Source organism: Canis lupus, chromosome 24 (assembly GCF_048164855.1).
Source record: "Canis lupus baileyi chromosome 24, mCanLup2.hap1, whole genome shotgun sequence".
NCBI lineage: Eukaryota > Metazoa > Chordata > Mammalia > Carnivora > Canidae > Canis > Canis lupus.
In genome coordinates this window covers 30720506-30741457 of record NC_132861.1, presented here as the reverse complement: position 1 = coordinate 30741457, position 20952 = coordinate 30720506, and the positions used below count along the sequence as shown (strand labels likewise).

General features: G+C 33.9%; 1 protein-coding gene and 1 non-coding gene across 10 annotated transcripts in view; both read left to right on the top strand.

Moving 5' to 3' along the window:
• FZD3 (frizzled class receptor 3) overlaps positions 1–20952 on the top strand; it is a 107042-nt gene that overhangs the window by 66448 nt on the left and 19642 nt on the right. For all 9 annotated transcript variants that reach the window (XM_072796138.1, XM_072796137.1, XM_072796143.1 and 6 more), the window contains 2 exons: positions 10482–10630; positions 14687–14920. In XM_072796138.1, coding sequence (XP_072652239.1) covers positions 10482–10630; positions 14687–14920 — 383 coding nt within the window. The remainder of the gene's footprint in view (positions 1–10481; positions 10631–14686; positions 14921–20952) is intronic.
• LOC140616655 (U2 spliceosomal RNA) lies at positions 13362–13543 on the top strand. Its single transcript, XR_012017070.1, has one exon. It is a non-coding gene; the product is annotated as a U2 spliceosomal RNA (small nuclear RNA).

The following is a 20952-nucleotide window of genomic DNA, read 5'->3' as shown; positions in this document are numbered from 1 at the left end:
AATGCAGAATATAAATCCTGGGCATTGAGTCCTGTACAGTTCATCATCATGTTTTCAGTGTAGTTGATCATTGATCTGTTTATCTGAAGCTTAAATATTCACTATATACTTTATTAAATATGAATATAATTTTTATATTTTCCTTAGAGAATTCATTTATAAAACATTTACTGATACTACCATAATCCAGATTTATGTTATATGACATGAGTTTTTGGCATTCCATTAATATGATGAAAAGTTTTCCTGATTAATATGTTTTATAATGTTTATTATATACATATGGTTTTCTCCACTTAATAAAATATTCCAGAATATCAGGAAAAAATTATTGTAAAACATATTCAGAGAAAAAACACACCTCCCCATCAATATAACCAGTATTTATATTTTTCTAACACTTTGATAGCTTCTCTAGAGATATACATTCTCTTGCCTCCAGCCAATGAACTACACATTTTGCTCTTGTGTAGTTCTTTTCCTTGAATTGGACTTTCTTTGTGACTTGCTTTTGATTAGTAGAATGCAGCAGAAGTGATTCTGTATGACCCTTGAAGCTAAGTCATAAGAAGCTTTGCCATTTTTTTCCAAGTTTTCTTGGAATGCTTTCTGTGGGAGGAAGCAGCCTCTAGTAAGAAGCCAACCTGCTCTGAAATCACAAAGTGTGGAATTCCAAACTAGTCATGAGATATACGGTAAGGCTGTGTGAAGTGAGGAGGAGAAGGAGAGTGGAAGAGAGATCCCATCCAGCTCCCACCTTTTCCAGCAATCCTAGCTGAGATTCCAAGTATTTCAGTGAAGAAATACTTATATATATGTTCATTTTAATATTACATTTAGATGATTCCAGTCCCATCTGTCATCCAACTGCAACTATGTGACAACCCAGATGAGAGTTACCCAAATGAACGCAGTCAACTCAGAGATGATAAGTTTCTGTTTTAAGCTACTAAGTTTTGGTATGGTTTCTTACTCACTAATAGATAACTAGAACAATCTATAGTGGTATTTTACAAAAACACCAAAAAGTCATGTTTGACATGTATATAAATAATAGATATTATATAGAATTTTAAAATTATAAATGTGATCATATTTGACACATTCATCTACCCTTAGTAGTGTACTAGAGCTGGCTTACACAGACTCACAAGAGATAGTTGTGCTTATCTCTTCATGACTTCACAGTAAGTGATGTCACACTGGTAACTTGCAAGTGGCATGGTTGGTGAATTTACACTACAAAATTTGTAGATGCTGCAAAACAGGACTCTCCATCCAGAGAACCAGTTAAACATTTACAAGCATATCACTATATCTTCCTTTTTCCACTTTATGTTACCATTATTGAATGGCTACTTATCTGGTTATTTGAATCATCTTAATTTATTTGAACAATCTCCTAGTATTAACCTATTTCTTTAGAATATATTTAAAAAAAAAGACTTTGTGGCTCAAATGTTGTACACATTTCACTTTTTAGTAAGTATTATGAGATTGTCTATCAGAAATATACCAATTTATATACTGCCCTCCAATGGGGATTTTTTCTCATATCCCATCCAACTCTTATTTTTATTTTTGGAATGCTCAGACTTAGAAAAATGAAGTTCTCTATTTTTTTATTCTTAAAAACATGGGTCAAAACCTAAAAGTAGAGTATATGGGAAAAGGTTTCGCATTTATGCCTGTCTCCCACCTGCCTAGTGCCCTTCCCAAGATGACTTGAATGTCACAGGGAATTATATGTACTTTCAGTGATGATTATACATGTGCAAACAAGTATATTCCTTTTTCTTTTGTACTTGAATGGTAACAACTATACACACTTTTCCATCCTGCTTTTGTCATTTAACAATATACCTTGGAGGTTAATACCTAAAGTGAAAAGGTTCCCTCAGTATTTGTTATGACCTCATAATATACCATGCGCTGGATAAACTACATTGTCTCTAATATTTTACTATTTCAAACAGTTTTTGTATATCATTTCACATATATGTGAATAGATCTACAGCATAAATTTTTAAAAGAATTCCTTGATCAAAGGGTTTAATTTTTTAGATATAATTGACATATGACATTATATTAGCTTCATAAAGGATATAATTTTGATAAATATTGCTAAATTGTGTTTTATAGATGTGACATGAATTTATATTTTCATCTCCAATATATGAGAGTATACCTCTCCACACATTTGCAAATACAACATACTATCAGACTTCGATCTTACCTATCTAATTGGTAAGATTACCATCAAATAATTTTTAATTTTTTAAACTATAAGTGAGCTTGAGCTCTTATATTTGTATTTCATTTCCTATAAACTGTTCATATCTTTTGCCAGTTTTCTTTAGTAGACTTTTATTTATAGAATTTATTTATTAACAAAATTAGCCCCTTTATCTGCCATAAATTTGTAACAATTTTATATTAGCTTTTTGTCTTTTGACTGTTCAGGAAGTTTTAGTCATGCAGAAATGTTGGGGTTTTATGTAGTCAGATTTATCTATCTTTACTTTTATGGCTTCTAGATTTTGTGTTATAACTAGAAAGTCATTCTTTACCCTGAGAATATGAAAGCTTTCATCTTGAACTTTGTGGTTTCTTTTTGTTGTCATTTAATTTTCTTTTACATTAGAATTTTTGATCTATTAGAAATTTATCTTGTTATGACATGTTATGGCTTCAGTGCTATTTTTTTCTAGATACCTATCTAGCATCCACTTTTTGAATAATTTCTCTTTTTTTCTGAACAGTTTGGAATATCATTTAAATACTCAAACTGTGCCCATTATTAATTACACAATTATAGTTCAATTTTACATATTTCTATTCTCTTTCAGCATTTTCCTGTTTAGACGGACTTGTTTGTTCTTCTGTATGAACTTTAAAATCATCCTGTTTAATACCCAGATAACTCTGTTGGTATTTTAATGAAATTGTGTTCAATTTAATGGCTAAATCAAGGAGAATTTGCATTTTTATAATAGTGATTCCTTCTAGCCAAGAGCATGTTTTAAGGGGAGTACATTTTAAAACTTCTTCCAAAAATAAAAAAATAAAAAATAAATAAAACTTCTTCCAGTACATCACTCACTTATCTTATTAAGTTTATTCCTTACTAGGTGTTTATCTTTTTTGTTACTGTGATTGTATTAGTTTCCTAAGGCTGCCATAACAAAATACCACAGACTAGGTGGTTTAAACAACAGAAACTTATTTTCTCAAAGTTGTGAAGGCTGGAAGTCAAAGATCAGGGTGTCACCATAGTTGGTTTCCTCAAAAGCCTCTGTCTTTGTTTTATGAGTAGTCATCTCTATTTCCTCACATATCTTTTCTAGTGTTTTTTTTCTTCATATGGTCTTTTTTCACATGGTGAATCCTTGGTGTCTAGGTGACTAAATTTCTTTTCTAAGGATACCAGTCAGATTGGTTTAGGACTCACCCATATAACCTCATTTAACCTTAATTACCTCTTTAAAGTCTCTATCTCCAAATAAGTCCTTTTGAGGGACTTCAACATATGAATTTTAGGATGGCACGGTTAAGCTCATACAATGGCAAATGAAGCCCTTTTTTGCCTACATATATATGAAAGTGATTTCTGTATTTTACTTTGTACCTCACCACCTTGCTTATGATATGTAATAGTTTTTATCTTATCTCTTAGATTTTCCAAGTATAAAATTATATTACTTATAAATTAAAGTAATTTTATCTCCTTTCTATATTCATAATCTATTTCTTTTGTCTAACTTCAGTCTGTTAGAACTATTGAAACAAGGTTAATTAAGAGTGGTGCTGGTACATATTATTCTATTCCTGACCTTAATGAGAATATTTAGTGGCTCCTGGTATTCCCATTAAGCATGATACTTTTGGATTGAGGGAGAATTATTTTGTCACGTTAAGAACTTATTCACCATCTATTTGTATGTTTTTACAACTCTTAAAAAAACAAAAATAGGTGTTTAGTTTATTAAATGCCTTTTGGCATACGTGAAAATGATTATATATATTTTTTCCCTTTGATCCAGCAATGTATGGAATTTATAAATTGGTCTCTTAATACTGAACCATCTTTGTATTTTTGGTTTTGGTCATGGCATATCTTTTAAATTTGCTGTTCAATTCTATTTGAATAAAAATTCATAAATGAGACATATAGTTTTATTTATATAATTAATTTTGTTTATATTTTACTACCATTTATTTTTGTTTTCAGGTTTATTTGAATGGAATTGAGCAAAGTAATCTCTTAAAGCTATTTTAGTTTTGTTAACATTGTTGATATGTATATCCTTGTATGTGTGTGTATTTGCTATTTTCTTCCCTTTGTTCTATTTTTACTCAGTTTCTGTTTCTTATTTTGCTTTATTGACAGATAATATAGTTAATATTCCTACTTAGTCATTAACCTATTGATTTAATATTTCTTGTTCTGCAGAAGTTTTAAGTTTTTAACATTCAAAACTATTAGTCTTTTCCTTTTATGTCTTTTTTGCTTCATGTTACTTTTTAAAAAGGCCTTCTGCACCGCCATTATAAAAATGTTCTTCATTCTTTTCATACTTTTATGATTTATTATTATCTGTCTAGAGTTTATTTTTTTTCTTGTGAGAGGTGGCATCTAAATTACTGTTACCAGGTGGATTGCCAACCATACTAACATCATTTATTAAACAATCTATGATATTTTCCCCATTTGAAATACTTTATCATATACTTTTAATATTCCATGAAAAAATCCTATTGCTCTTTTTTGGATTGTACCAAGCTTATAGGATTAATTTGGGGGATAATTGAATTGACATATTTAAAACATTAAATCTTTGCATGTAGAAAGATGGACTGTATCTCTAGTATTTCAGTTTTTCTCTGTGTTCTCTAATAGCATTTTATCATTTTCTTGTATTTCTTGCTGGGTTTATTCCTAGATATTTCTTGCTTTTGTTTGTTATTATAAATGAAATTGTTTTCATTATGTTTCTTCTCTGGTTACTGATACGTAAGAAAACATTTGATTTTTTTATATTAATCTTGCCCAACTTACTGAACCCTTTGATTGTTTCCTTTTTCTATTGATTTTATTGGATTTTCTGGATATCTTTTTGTCTCATGGTTCCCAATACTTACACCATGTTTTTAAGTTTTGTTTCTGGCAGGGCATCTTATCGAATTGACTGGGACTTTTGGAATGGTAGCCTTGTCCTTGGTAGCAAAAAAGTAGGACACATGGGGAGAATAGCTAAAGCTACTTGAACATGAAAGAGGCATACTTGTATTATTTTATCAATACCACCATACTAATTATATTCACAGAACAACTATATTGAAGCAAATTAGGTAAAGAATATGAGTAGATGACTTCTAAGTTTAAATGATTAGTTGAAAGTGTAAAGAGAGAATCGAGGAGTGACTTTAAGAACTCTTGTATAGAGGGTAGTGGGGGAGCAAAGGGTAGAAGAGCAGGAGTAGGAAGTCAAGAAAAAAAGTAATGAAGTAAGAAAATAATGCCTCATTAGGAGAGTAATCTGACTATGCAGTGTTATAGAAGCTGGTGGGAGGGGACAAAAAGTTTTGTAATGTATGAGATCATCAATAAATGATGCTATATATAGAAGTATTTTTTTAAAAATGTGAAACAGGGGCACCTGTCTGGCTCTATCAGTAGAGTATGTGACTCCTGATCTCAGGGTTATGAGTTCGAGCCCAATTGGGTATAGAGATTACTTAAGAATAAAATTTTTTAGAAAATGAAACAATAGAAAGCCTTTGTACTTTTTAATGGGGAGGTTATTTATGATCTGCTTTAGTATCTCTTCACTTGCTTCTTAACTATAGTTCTTAACTATTCAGTGTTTTTTTTAATTTGCATTTTCATTTAGATCATCAGCTTGGTAGGAACATTAATCAAACCTTACATCTGTTTTATAAGTCACGGGGTTTTGAACAGAATTATTCTTAGAGTAGTGGATGATCTATAAATATTTGCTTTTTGATTTTTAGGTAAATTCTAAAGGAATTACACCAAAATTCTAGGTTATAAGTATAATTTAAGTTCTATGTTTTGAGCTTACTAGGCTAACTCTAATCATATGCACTTATAGATAAAACATAAAATCAGTTATATATAAACCATAATAAAAGTTTTTAAATATAATCAGTCTAAAAGACAAAATAAACTTATTTGTGTAATAGAAATGCAAATTGAGGGATCCCTGGGTGGCGCAGCGGTTTAGCGCCTGCCTTTGGCCCAGGGCGCAATCCTGGAGACCCGGGATCGAATCCCATGTCGGGCTCCCGGTGCATGGAGCCTGCTTCTCCCTCTGCCTCTCTCTCTCTCTCTCTCTCTCTCTCTCTGTGACTATCATAAATAAATAAAAAAATAAAAAAAAAGAGAAATGCAAATTGATGACTAGGATGAAAAACATGGGCCTCTTGAACTCCAGCTAGAGGTGATTGGACATCCAGTTTCTGGGGTATAATGGGAAGTGTGTCATATGGAAGTCAGAGGGCCAGAATTAGCCTCATTGGTTAAAATTAGAAATTGGAATTGAGGCTCCCCTGCTCCCTGTTCCTGAAAGGAAGTGTGTAAAAAGTAATAACAACTGTTCCCTGAAGCTGTAGTTAATATAAAAATATTTATCTAGAGATGTGAGGTCGCCAGTACAGCTGTAAGACCAATACTTAAGCCAAACTGCAATGATTCAGTACTGAGTCCCCAGTAACCAATAACGTCTGAAGCTCACAGTCACCAATATGGAACCTGGTTTGTTTGGTTTTTTATTTTTGGAACCTAGTTTTTGAAGATGTACCTGTGTGCACTGGTGAAGACAAAAAGTCATGAGACAGGCTAAGATAAATGGAGGGAGGAAGGGAGAGAGAGAGAGAGAGAGAGAGAGAGAGAGAGAGAAAGGAGAAGAGGGAAAATTCTCAAACCTGCAAACTAAAATTTCAATGCACAATTCAAAAAAGAAAAAAGCCAAACCTAGAAAGCATACAACAAAATCAACAGTCAGAAGATGGATTTGCTCCCAGATGAAATGAAAGTAGTAAACGAATTTTTTAAAGACTTATTTAAAAATAAGTATGTTTAGGGACACCTGGGTGGCTCAACAGTTGGGTGCCTGCCTTCAGCTGAGGGTGTGATCCTGGAGACCCAGAATTGAGTCCCACATCGGGTTCCCTGCATGGAACCTGCTTCTCCCTCTGCCTGTGTCTCTGCCTCTTATTTCTGTGTCTCTCATGAATAAAATAAAATCTTAAAAAAAAAAAGTATGTTTAGGATTCTCCAAAAGGTAAATAATAAAAACCATTTTAAAAGAATAAGAAATAATGATACATTAGCAGAAATGAAATAAGAATACACAAATATAAGAACTAATTAGACATCTTAGAATTGAAGTTATGGAACTTAAATCAGTAGATAGAATGAATCCTAACATAGACATGATTGAAGAGGGAATTAGTAAAGTAGAAAATTCCTCTAAAGGGTTCACCCGGAATGCAGAATATAGAGAGACATAGAATGCTAAAAATTATGTAATTATGTAGTTAAGAGACCTAAAAAATAAGGATTGAGGAACTTCAGTATACACATCTAATGGGAGTTATAGAACAAAAAGCTGTAATAATGTCTAAAAAACCTAATGTCTGAGAATTTTCCAGAATTGAAAACTTGGGTCCTTAGATAAAAGTACACTCTGTATGCTAAGCAGGAGAAATAAAAATCAATCACAATGAGAGACATTCAATGGGAATATAAGGTGAAAAAGATAAAGAAAAATTTTAAAGCTACCAGAGAGGAAATAAATCTCCAAAATATTATCAATTAGACTTCTTAACAGAAACAATAGAAACTCGAAGATAATGAACTAATGTTTTTAAAATGCTGAGAGATAACTTTACCCATCTATACTATCATTCAAGACTGAGGGCAAAATAAGGACATTGTCAAAGACTAAAATAATTTATCTCTGGCATACCTTATTTGTAAGAATTTCTAAAGATCATCCTTTAGCAAGAAGTGAAGGGAACCCAAAGGTAGGCATAGGGTGTACTTTTTAACAAAGTTATAGATAATAAAGATAACTATTTTTACAAAGGTTGTTTTGAATTTCTGGAAAATAATAAAGAATATAGGTAGCTAAAGTATGCTAGGAGTATTTTCTTACTCTAAAAGATGGAGATGCTGATCATTTTAACTAATTTTTAAAAATAAAACCAAGTATATTTTAAATATGTATTTATTGAGTACCTACTACAAGCTGGCACTGGTCTAGATGGTAGGGATAAAAGAGTGGGGAAAGGGCAGCCCGGGTGGCCGGGTGGCTTCAGCCCAGGGCCTGATCCTGGAGACCCACGTCGGGCTCCCTGCATGGAGCCTGCTTCTCCCTCTGCCTGTGTCTCTGCCCCTCTGTGTGTGTGTGTGTGTGTGTGTGTGTGTGTGTGTGTGTGTGTCTTTCATGAATAAATGAATAAAATCTTTTTTAAAAAAGGGGGAAAATAATCTTTTCATGGGGTGTACGTTTTAGTGGGAGTAAACCATATACTACTTAAAAGCAGTATAACCAAAAGAGACAGACTTGAAAGAAATACATTGGCAAATAGGAAAAGATACACCTTGAAAATATGCTGCCATGATGAAGTGAAAAGCTGATTTGGCTTTGGTAATGTCAGATAAAAATAGTTTAAGGTGAAGAGCATTAATAAGCAAAATGAGCAGCTAGAGCATTATTGAATTTAAACACCTAACATAGGCTTGAAAGTGAAAACTGACAGGATTAGAAGGAAAACTGACAAGTCCCTAGTTATGTGAGAGATTTTGCCATGCCTCTATTAAAACAAGATTGGTAGGAAAAAATAATAAAAATAAAATAAAACAGATTGGTAGGGACACTTGGGTGTCTCAGTTGGTTAAGCATCTGCCCTTGGCTCAGGTTATGATCCCAGGGTCCATCAAGCCCTGCATTAGGCTTCCCTGCTCAATGGAGAGTCTGTTTCTTCCTCTCCCTCTGCAACCCCCTCCCTGCTCGTGCATGCTCTCTCAAACGAATAAGTAAAATCTTTTAAAAAATAAAACAGGTAAAATTAATTGAGAATACAGAAAAATTGAACGACAGAACTAATAAAGTTGATCTAATACATATAGAAAATTTTGTACCCAACAGAAAGTATGTGCTATTTTTTTTTAAAGATTTTATTTATTCATGAGAGACAGACAGAGAGAGAGAGAGAGAGAGAGGCAGAGACACAGGCAGAAGGGGAAGCAGGCTCCATGCTGGGAACCCGATGCGGGACTCAATCCCGGGACCCCAGGGTCACGCCCTGGGCCAAAGGCAGGTGCTAAACCACTGAGCCACCCAGGGATCCCCAAGTATATGCTATTTTATTTTATTTTATATATATATTTTTAGTATATGCTATTTTAAAGTTCACAAGAAATACTTACAAAAATTCATAGTGTCTTAAATCAAAAGGAAGCCTTCAAAGTTTAAGGTAACCAGAATGAAATAGACCACATTTTCTGACCACAATAATTAAACTTGAAACCAACAATAAAAAGCAACTTTTAAAAACTCATCTGACTAGAAACTAGAAAATGTACTTATAAATAACTCATAGGTTAAAAAGAAAGCTTGAAAACACCCAGCAGAGTAAAATAAATAGGTGGGAGGAAGGACTATAAAAGATAAGAACAGAAATTAATAAAATGGGAAAAGATTACTACTTTCCTACTCTTACATTGTAATGACCAATGATAGGACTAACAGAATTAGCCGAGAAGAATATAGGTATTATTTGAGCCTCTATCCCTATTCATGGCTTGTATTCTACATTAATAATCTTTTTCTTTAGAAGATAGCATTGTGGGCAGCCCGGGTGGCTCAGCGGTTTAGCACCACCTTCAACCCAGGACATGATCCTGGAGACCCGGGATCGAGTTCCACGTCGGGCTCCCTGCATGGAGCCTGCTTCTCCCTCTGCCTGTGTCTCTGCCTCTCTCTCTCTCTCTCTTTCTCTCTGTGTTTCTCATGAATAAATAAATAAAATCTTAAAAAAAAAAAAGCATTGTGAGCTAAGAAGAAAAATATGACTCAAAACATATGTCAAATTTTCAAAGTGTGTATCTTTTCCATATAATGAGAAAATTAACTCTGGAACTCTATAAGTGAAAATATCAAGTCTGTAGAATTACTATTTTTTTTAATTTTTATTTATTTATGATAGTCACAGAGAGAGAGAGAGAGGCAGAGACATAGGCATAGGGAGGAGCAGGCTCCACGCACCGGGAGCCTGATGTGGGGTTCGATCCCGGGTCTCCAGGATCGCGCCCTGGGCCAAAGGCAGGCACCAAACTGCTGCGCCACCCAGGGATCCCTAGAATTACTATTTTAAAAAAATATTGATAATGGCCTTTGATAGAAAGTTCTTTTTACATATTTAAAATATTTTTCTTTCCCTTCTTGTAGGTTACTCAAATGAGTCGTCCAGACCTGATTCTCTTTCTGATGAAATACCTGATGGCTCTCATAGTTGGTATTCCCTCCATTTTTTGGGTTGGAAGCAAAAAGACATGCTTTGAATGGGCCAGTTTTTTTCACGGTCGTAGGAAAAAAGAGTAAGTTGAAATAATCACAGTGTTCACAAGCCTCATATTCACATAAAATGTGTTGCTTATGTGAAAACAATTTGGATTTGGGGGATGTGTTTCAACGTGATTGTAACCTCAGCTGCTACCAGTTATAATCTGATTAGCAGAGTAGCATGTATTAATGAAAGTTTATCTAAGAAGAGAACCAAGTAGAACCAGGCTTAAGATCTACACCTCACTAATTCAGAATATTTGAGAGAAATCTAGTCTCTTATTTTCAAAAACTTAAATTACAATTTTCTTAAAAACAAATTAATGCTTTTATATATATTATTACTTGATCTTCTCAATATTCCTGGGAGGACTGGTATGTATTATTTCTGTTTTATGGATCAAAAACTAAGACACAGAGGTTAAATGCTTTGACCGAAATCATACAAGTATTAGGTTAGACTTCCTTTCCAATTGCCCATTGTTCTTCCAAGTATACCAGAAATTATATGGATAACATGTTATTCCATTATGATAAAGTATACATTAAAGCCAAAATAGAAAAATGATATTGAATATATTATAAAATGATAATGAAGTGAATCAAAGAAATTATTATAATTCATCTTTGGCCACACTGTGTATTAGAGTGTCATGGTAAAAATATAAAACTTGTCAAAGCAATCTCTTGAGGACATATTTATGGAATCTTTAGTCATGAAGCAAAAGAAAGCAAGCCCCTGGAATATTCATAAAGGAATAAAAGATTTCAAACTTTTTACTCCGTTTAAATCTTATGTGGATACTATACCTGAATTATCTCAAATTCCAAGTTAATGGAGTCTATATGCTTATGATTTTACTTAAACTAAGTCTGTGGAAAATAGGTTTGAGAGATAGTCTATAAAACTCTTCAGGTTGTATTTTAAATTGTGCCTTATATGGGTTAATGTACTTTTCCCATACAACTTAAAATGCCTCATTAACAAAATCTGTATTTTCTAAAGTACCAGTAATTATCCATTTCTGTTACACAGATTAGACTGAGACAAAATAATCCCATTTTTTATTTTTATTTTTATTTTTTATTTATTTATTTTTTTAATCCCATTTTTTAAATATACATTTCTTACTACTGTATCTGAGGCTGCTACTAGGGGTACCAGATAATGCATTTCTCCTTTAAGTAACAGTTTCATTGAGCACAGAAGGAAAGAAGGGAATAAGAGTTATTTAACAACAACAAAATGTGTTTCCTGGGCATTCATTTTTTAAGAATGTCTTGATAGAATGCTTACTATGTACCACGAACTATGTTGTGATACCAGGGATGCCAAGTCCCTGCCTTCATGGGAAAATCCTTGTGGGATTTACTGTGACTTATCTGTGTATTCTTTGAAATATTTACATTTTAATCACACTAAAAGATAATACTGAGGAAAATGGCTTGTATTAAACATTCCTGGTCATCTCTGGACCATACACAAACAATTCTTTAATAGCATTATATTGGAAATTCTAGATAGAACTAATCCCACTCTTATGGGGCTACTCCTAGTTATTTGCTGGATGCTGGTTGGGCCAGAATATTTTTGAAACTGGTTAGAATTCCCAAGACCCTTCTATTTGGTTTTCTGTGACCATGGATCCCCACCTAACAAAGTCATTGTGGTTCTACAAGCCAGGACTATGCCTTAGACTAGAGTGGCAGTTCTTTATCCTGGAGCTTGAGTGTGAGCATCCAATAGCTATCTCTAGCTTTTAAGTTATCTGCTTTAGCCTTGAGAAATAGCTATAAGGTAATTGTGATAATGGTTACCAATTAATTGAGCACATTCAATTCTCCAAGTACTGTTCTAAGCATTTTATATATTATTAAACCATTTAATCCTTCAAACAGCCTTGTAAGAGAGATCATCATTTTATAGAGAAGGAAACTGAGGCATGGAATCAGGGTTTCATAGTGAATGCTGAATTGAGATTCAGACCCAAGTAGTCTGACTCTAGACTCTCGTCTTTGCTCTTATCCCTTTTGTTATGTACTATGCTATAAAGAGACTAGTTTCTAAAATTGTGCTAATTGAATTAGTGTTTTCCCCCTAAGTGAAGCCACATTTAAGATTGTGTTTAGTAATTCTGACACTGAAATATTTTTAGAAATCTTATTTTGGAATTATCTAGATCGTATCATTTAATTTCTCTATTTTCTTATCTATGAAATGAGGGGACAAAACTTTACCATTTGAAGATGGAGTAAATTTTTGGCATGACCAGATGTCAGTCTGAACTAAATTAAAAAAAAAAATAAGTTTAGAAAATAACGTTAGCAACCAAGACTGACTTGGGATGTATGATTATATGATTAGGGCCATTGATGACCAGAGAAACATATACTTGTTTGGTTGGTTTTTTTAAAACTGTCTTTGACTTGTTCTTTCTTCTATCTAGTTTTTGAAACTTTGATTTGAGGAGATATGTGTGTATATATATCTGTGTGTGTGTGTGTGTGTTATATATATATTATGTGTCATATATAGATATGTTATATAAAATATTTTATCATTATAAATATATTTTATCATTACCTTACATTTAGCTTTTAAGTTATTTAGAGTGCAAGAGTGTGAGGGAGGGGCAAAGGGAGAGGAAGAGAGAGAATCTCAAGCAGGCTTCACACCCAGTGTGAAGGGCTTGATCTCACAACTCTGAGATTATTTTCAGAGCTGAAATCAAGAGTCAGACACTTAACCAACTGAGCCACCTAAGCATTGCTTCTTGGCCTTTTGGCTAAGATCAAGTGTGAGCCACCCTAGCACCACCAAGCTATTTAAACTTAAGTTTGACTGTTGATTTTGTTGTATGACTTTGGAAAGTTCTTTAATCCTTTAGGACCTCAGTTTTTTCATCTATGACATGGAGATCACAGTATTTATACTTAATAGAGGTCTATTCACAATAGATATATAATATCCTCTTAGAGATACCCTCTTAGAACATTGATCTCCATAATAAAAACATTAAGAAGGATCAAAGGAGACTTTATGTAAAACGCCTGGCACAATGTGGGTACCCAACAAGTATTAACCATTCTTTAGCCCTTCTACCTCACCACTAACAACAATAATAGTAACAACAATCCTTTTGTAATCTGAAAATTTAGAATATATGCACTTTCTCAATGTATGATCAAATCCTTATATGTCAGAGCTTTATTTTTTCATTTGTTTTTCTGATTCTAACTTTAACCCCTGATTCTCAGTCGTTTATTTACATAAACTGAGTCTCTGATCTTTGTGACTATTTAACTTACTCTTTTGTCAGTTTAATTGCTGCATTGTTCATTATCATAAACATTTATCTGCTTTTAACCTTTTCATAGCAGTTAAAAGCTTTTGTTCTTGACAATAATTCATCTCCTTAAATTATACACACAAACACACACACACACACACACACACACACACACACACTCTACAGTGAGGCCTCTAATACATCCATAAACTTCAAGAAAATGTTTCTCTACTTTATTGTAGTATCTTTATAATATTTCATTGTACTTGAAGGGCAGTGGGGTGGCCCAGTGGGTTAAATGTCTGCCTTTGGCTCAGGTCCTGATCTTGGGGTCCTGGGATCAAGCCCCAGCGGGGCTCCATGCTCAGTGAAGAATCTGTTTCCCCCTCCCCTTCTGCTTCTCCCCCTACTTGTGCTTGCTCTCTCTCTCTCAAATAAATAAAATCTTTAAAAAAAATTTCAAAGTCCTTGAGAATCATAAATTTCTTTAATTGAAAGTGACTTTAGAAATGATGAAATTGTAGAGCTTCATCTTATAGATGAGGAAAATGAAGGAAAGGGGATAATGACCTGCATGAGATCATGTATTTAATGAACTAAAATCCAGACTTTCTTACTCTAATACAGGCATCTTTCCATCATGCCACTTTAGAATACAGATTCTTTCCTCTGTCAACAATATTATATCTCTCCTAAAGACATTTGAAAAGCAATTAATTTCAAGAATAATGTCATTGTGTCACATTTATTGGTCTACAGGGATGTTATTCTGTACCTTTAACTTAGTATTTTGTTTTCTAGGATAGTAAATGAAAGCCGACAGGTACTACAGGAACCTGATTTTGCTCAGTCTCTTCTGAGGGATCCAAATACTCCTATTATAAGAAAATCAAGAGGAACTTCCACTCAAGGAACGTCCACACATGCTTCTTCAACTCAGCTTGCTATGGTGGATGATCAGAGAAGCAAAGCAGGGAGTGTCCACAGCAAAGTAAGCAGCTACCACGGCAGTCTCCACAGGTCCCGTGATGGCAGGTGAGTTTCATTGGTAGCTTACTTTATTTTATATATTGAATTAGAGTCACACAGCTTAAGAAGGAAGAGTAGCCAATTCTGAAAAAGAAGCTGAACATTATTTGTATTTTAAAATGTTTTTTAATTGAAGTATAATTAACATAGTATTATTACTTTCAGGTATACAATATAATGATTCAACAATTCTATGTATTATTACTCAGTGCCCATCATAAAAAATGTACTTTTAATGTCCTTTATCTGTTTTAGCCATGCCCCCTACCTACTTCCCCTCTGGCAACCACCTGTTTGTTCTCTGTATTTAGGAGTCTTTGTTTGTTTGTGGCTCTTTTTTCTTTATTTATTTATTTTGCTTCTTAAATTCCACATGTGAATGAAATCATATGGTATTTATCTTTTTCCATCTGACTTATTTCACTTAGTGTTATACCCTCTAAGTTTATCCATGTTGTCACCAGTGGCAAGATCTCATTCTTTTTATGGCTAGTAGTCCATTGTTTATATATACCCCATCTTCTTTATTCATAATGCCGCAGTAAACATAGGGGTGCATATATCTTTTCAAACTAGTATCTTTGTGTTCTTTGGGTAAATACCCTAGAGTGGAATTACTGGATCATATGGTAATTCTATTTTTAATTTTTTGAGGAACCTCCATACTGTTTTCCACAAAGGCTCCACCAGTTTGCATTCCTACTAATAATGCACTAGGGTTCCTTTTTCTCCACATCCTCATCAACATTTGTTATTTTTTGTCTATTTTATTTTAGCCATTCTGACAGGTATGCAGTAATATCTCATTGTGGTTTTGATTTGTACTTCCTAATAATTAGTGATGTTGAGCATCTTTTCATGTGTCTGTTGGCCATCTGTATATCTTGTTTGGAAAAATGTTGAGCCAAAATGCTCATCTTTTAATTGGATTCTTTGTTTTCCTAGTGTTGAGTTGTATATAAGTATTTATATTTTTTTGGATATTAACCTCTTATTGAATATATCATTTGCAAATATCTTCTCCCATTCTGTGGGTTGCCTTGTTTGTTGACAGTTTACTTCACTGTGCAAAATTCTTTTATTTTGGTGTAGTCCTAATAGTTTAATTTTGCTTTTGTTTCTTTTGCCTGAGGAGACATATCTAGAAAAATGTTTCTATGACTGATGTCAGAGAGATTACTGCCTATGCTCAAAGGCATCCAAATTGGTACTAAAGAAGTAAAACCTTCACTATTTGCAGATGACATGACACCATATATAGAAAACCCTAAAGACTCCACCAGAAAATTGTTATAACTGATAAATGAATTCAGTAAAGTCATAAGATACAAAATTAATATACAGAAATCTGTTGCATTTCTTTACACTCATAATAAAATAGCAGAAAAAGAATTTCAGGAAACAATCTCATTTACAACTGCACCAAAAATAATAAAATACCAAAGAATAAACTTAACCAAAGAGGCAAAAGACCTATACTCTGAAAACTATAAAACATTGATGAAATAAATTGAAAATGACACAACAGATGGAAAGATAGTCCATGCTTAAGAATTGAAAAAATCAATATTGTTAAAATGTCCGTACTACCCAAAACAATCTACAGATTTAATTCAATCTCTGTCAAAATACCAATAGCAGTTTCCACAGAACTAGAACAAGTAATCCTGAAATTTGTATGGAACTACAAAGGCCCCAAATAGCAAAGCTACCTTGAGAAAGAACAAAGTTGGAGGCATCATAATCTCAGATTTCAAGATATACTACAAAGCTGTAGTAATCAAAACAACATGGTGCTAGCACAGAAATAGACACATGAATCAATGGAACAGAACAGAGAGTCCAAAAATAACCCCACACACATAGGCTCAATTCATCTATGACAAGGGAGACAAGAATATACAATGGATAAAAGACCATCTTTTCAATGAGCGGCATTGGGAAAACTGGACAGTAACATGCAAGAGAATGAAACTGGGCCACTTCCTTGCACCATATACAAAAATTAATTCAAAATGGGTTAAAGACCTAAATGTAAGACCCAAAACCATAAGACTCCTAGAAGTTGGACATTTTTAAGTTTTTTGAACTTTGCTAAGTATAGTTGCCTTGGATTATGGTCAGACTTAAAGCCTTTCAGAGCAGTTTATGGTTTAGACCTGATGCAGTAAGCAAACATGGAGGCATTGAAGGGTACTGAGCAGGAAGAAGGCCAGGGTGAAAATGGATGTTAGTAAGATTAATTTAGTAAACAATTATGGAATATATACTATATCGAGCACTATGCTAGGCTCTGGGAATAAGATGATTTAGGCATGATCTTTGTTCTTAACAAAATCAAGAAAGAAAATATAGACAGTATTACTGTTGTTAAAAACATAGAGTCTAGAATGAAGATCCTCAGTCTCCTCATCTGTACAGTGGAAATAGTAGGGAGGCCTGGGTGGGTCAGCGGTTGAGTGTCTACCTCTGGCTCAGGGCCTGGTCCCAGAGTCCCAGGATCAGGTCCCACATCGGGCTCCTTGCATGGAGCCTGCTTCTCCTCCCTCTGCCTCTCTCTGTGTCTCTCATGAATAAATAAAGAAAATCTTTTTTAAAAAATGGAAATAGAAATATCTGCCCCTTTAGGAGTGTTGTGAAGAGTAAATGAGATAATATGTGTAATTGCTGGGAATAGTGCTTATCTCAGTAAGTACCTGATAGCAACTTCTATTATTATTGTAAGTGAACAAGTAAAGTAAAATATAAGTATGGTTATAGAGTCTAGAAGTTGGCAAACTTTTTCTATGAAAAGCCACATAGTAAATATTTTAGACATATGGTCTCTGTTGTACCTATTCATTTCTGCTGTTGTAGCATGAAAGCAGCCATAAATATATACAGTCAGAATGGGAGTGGCTTTTCCAATTAAACTTTATTTATTTATCAAATAAACTTTATTTATAAAAATAGGAAGGGGCCAGAGTTGACTGTGAGCCAGAGTTTGCCAACCCCTGTTGTATAGGAGCAATAGTAGCATGGAAGGGGGAGTAAATCTGGTCAGGGACAGGGTCAGAGAAAGCTTCACAGAGTATGTTTGAGAGAAGTCTGGATATGTATTCTTGTTAAATTTGATGATAGAGACACTAGAATTAGAAACTTGTTAGGAGCTTCGTAGTAATTCAGTTGATAGTTGATGAGGGCTTATTAGGTAGTAGAGTAGTGGCAGGGGTAAGAGAGAGCTAATTTGAAAGATGTCTAGAAAGAAGAAATGAAAGTAGTTGGTTATAAAAAAAAAAAAAAAAGAAAGTAGTTGGTTATAAATTAGTAACAGCTGGATAGAAGGAATGTGCCAAAAGTTTTTTTGTTTGTTTGGTTTTGGGGTTTTTTGTTTTTAAGATTTCTAGTTTGGGAAACTAAAGGAATGAAATGCCTTTGAAACTAAAGGAATCCTAATGCCTGAAATGGAAAGTATTTTTTTTTTTTAAATTTTTATTTATTTATGATAGTCACAGAGAGAGAGAGAGAGAGAGGCAGAGACACAGGCAGAGGGAGAAGCAGGCTCCATGCACCGGGAGCCCGATGTGGGATTCGATCCCGGGTCTCCAGGATCGCGCCCTGGGCCAAAGGCAGGCGCCAAACCGCTGCGCCACCCAGGGATCCCTGGAAAGTATTTTATGCTCACTTTAAAACATCGTTGTCCACAAACTGTCTTACATTCACCTTTTACTCTCTCTTCTCTGTCCTCTGAGTGTAGGATATGATTTCTATACTTACTCTTTAAAACCTGCTGTTTTTTTCTCTCAAATTGCTTTCTTTTGCCTTAGAACTTGGTCAGCTTTCTGTGTTTTTTTTTTAAATAGTGATATTTTTTATTTTATCCATTTCTTTTTTCTTTTTTTTTTGCCAGATTTTTAAAATGAATATTTTTAATATTTTCTTTCTACCTATTCCATCCTTCATTTCACATATACCTAGTCTTTTTTTTTTTTTTTTTTTGCCTTCTTACCCACCTAAACTGTACTTTCTACAATCACCAGTGACCTGTTTTTAACCACATTCAAAGATCCTTTCATTTTTTTTGCCTTTTCCCTTCCATTCCACTCTTATATGAGAAACGCTCTTCTGAGTGTTAGGGACACAGAGATGGAAGACAGAAGAGTAAACAATTGTAATATACTTTAACGGATATAATAAAACCATATACAAAATACTTTGAGATCCCAGAGAATACCATTTAATTTATTACTGAAAGTCAAAGAAAACTCCACAAGCAGGATTTCTACTTTGAATAGGAACAGAGGAGGCAGTTGAAATTAAAGACAAGGAAACCACATGAATGGAGGCAAGGAGGACAAACAGGCAGTTAGATACCAGAGTATATAGCTAGAGCACAGTATATATATATATTTGGACAGATGAAACATGATGAAGAGTTTAGATTTTTTCCAGACAGTAGTAAGAACCTATTAAAGGACTTGGAGCCTTGAGGTAATAAAATCAGATTTGTGTTTTAGAAAGATCACTTTGGCAACAACATAGGAGAAAAGATTGTAAGTAATCCAGTTAGGAAGTTTCTACAGTAATTTATGGGTCCTATCTTAAGATACTCAAGGAGAGGGGATCCATGGGTGGCGCAGCGGTTTGGCGCCTGCCTTTGGCCCAGGCGCGATCCTGGAGACCCGGGATCGAATCCACATCGGGCTCCGGTGCATGGAGCCTGCTTCTCCTTCTGCCTATTGTCTCTGCCTCTCTCTCTCTCTCTCTCTCTCTCTGTGATTATCATAAATAAATAAAAATTTAAAAAAAAGATACTCAAGGAGAAAGGGGATTTGAGAGTCTTTAAGAATATGTTTTGTCAACAGCACCCTCTGTGAACTAATTCTCAGCATTATTTTACATTTGACATTTTTAACCTCATACTTTTCAATAAGGAATGAACAATTATTTATAGTATACCTCCTGTGCATATGGCATTCTGTGTATAAAGAGATATATAGGAGAAAGGTAAGGTATAATTTCTGCATTCCTGAAGCATAATCTTATAGGAAAGGTAAGACATTTACCTAAGAGCCAATTATATAATAGTACAAGTCAGCACATAATTTAAACAGTGAGTGCTAGAAATGATTGATGTTATAGAACTTAAGAAAAGGGAAAGATCACGCTGCCTTCAGCCCAGGGCCTGATCCTGGAGACTCAGGATCGAGTCCCTCATTGGGCTCCCTGCATGGAGCCTGCTTTTCCCTCTACCTGTGTCTCTGCCTCTCTCTCTCTGTCTCTGTGTCTGTCATGGATAAATAAATAAAATCTTAAAATAAATAAATACATAAATAAATAAATAAAATCTTTAAAAAACAAAGGGAAAGATCAGATGGCCCATGAAAATAGCTTAGAGGAAATATATAGGATGAATGAATGGTAATAAAAGATAAATTCATATTGAGTAGAGAATTTCTGAAGGCAATAAAATACAGGGTATTTCAGCCTCTGTAATCTGAGTGGAACTGGAACTTAGGTTAGAAAGTTTATAATCCTTAATATAAGGTAATTGATCATTAAAATTTTGAGATGGAATTACTTGAAACATAGAATAGATCAAGAATGAGACCTTGGTGTAAATACTTACAGTAATAATAATACAAGAAGAATAGCCAGAAAGTGATTCAGAGAAAGTGCTATTGACATATGAAGGAATCTATAAAAGTATAGTGTCATAAAAAACAAAAGATAGATTATGACTCCTATAATGCTGTTTCCTACCTCTCTGCATAATCAAAATCATACCCATCCTTTAAGGACTGCTTAATTCCCATATCCATGGCAGTTAATTGCTTTTTAATCATTTTTTGGAATATGACCTATTTTCCATACAGCTATCTTTCCTCACCTACATTTGTAACTTCTGGAGAATGAGAATTAGGTGATAGACATCTCTGTATTTCCCCACAGTACCTAGCACAGCGCTAAGCATATATCTCCATCTGCATATCTGTTTATCTATCTGTATGTCTGTCTATCCATAGACCAATCTATTAAATAACTAATGACTTTAGAAA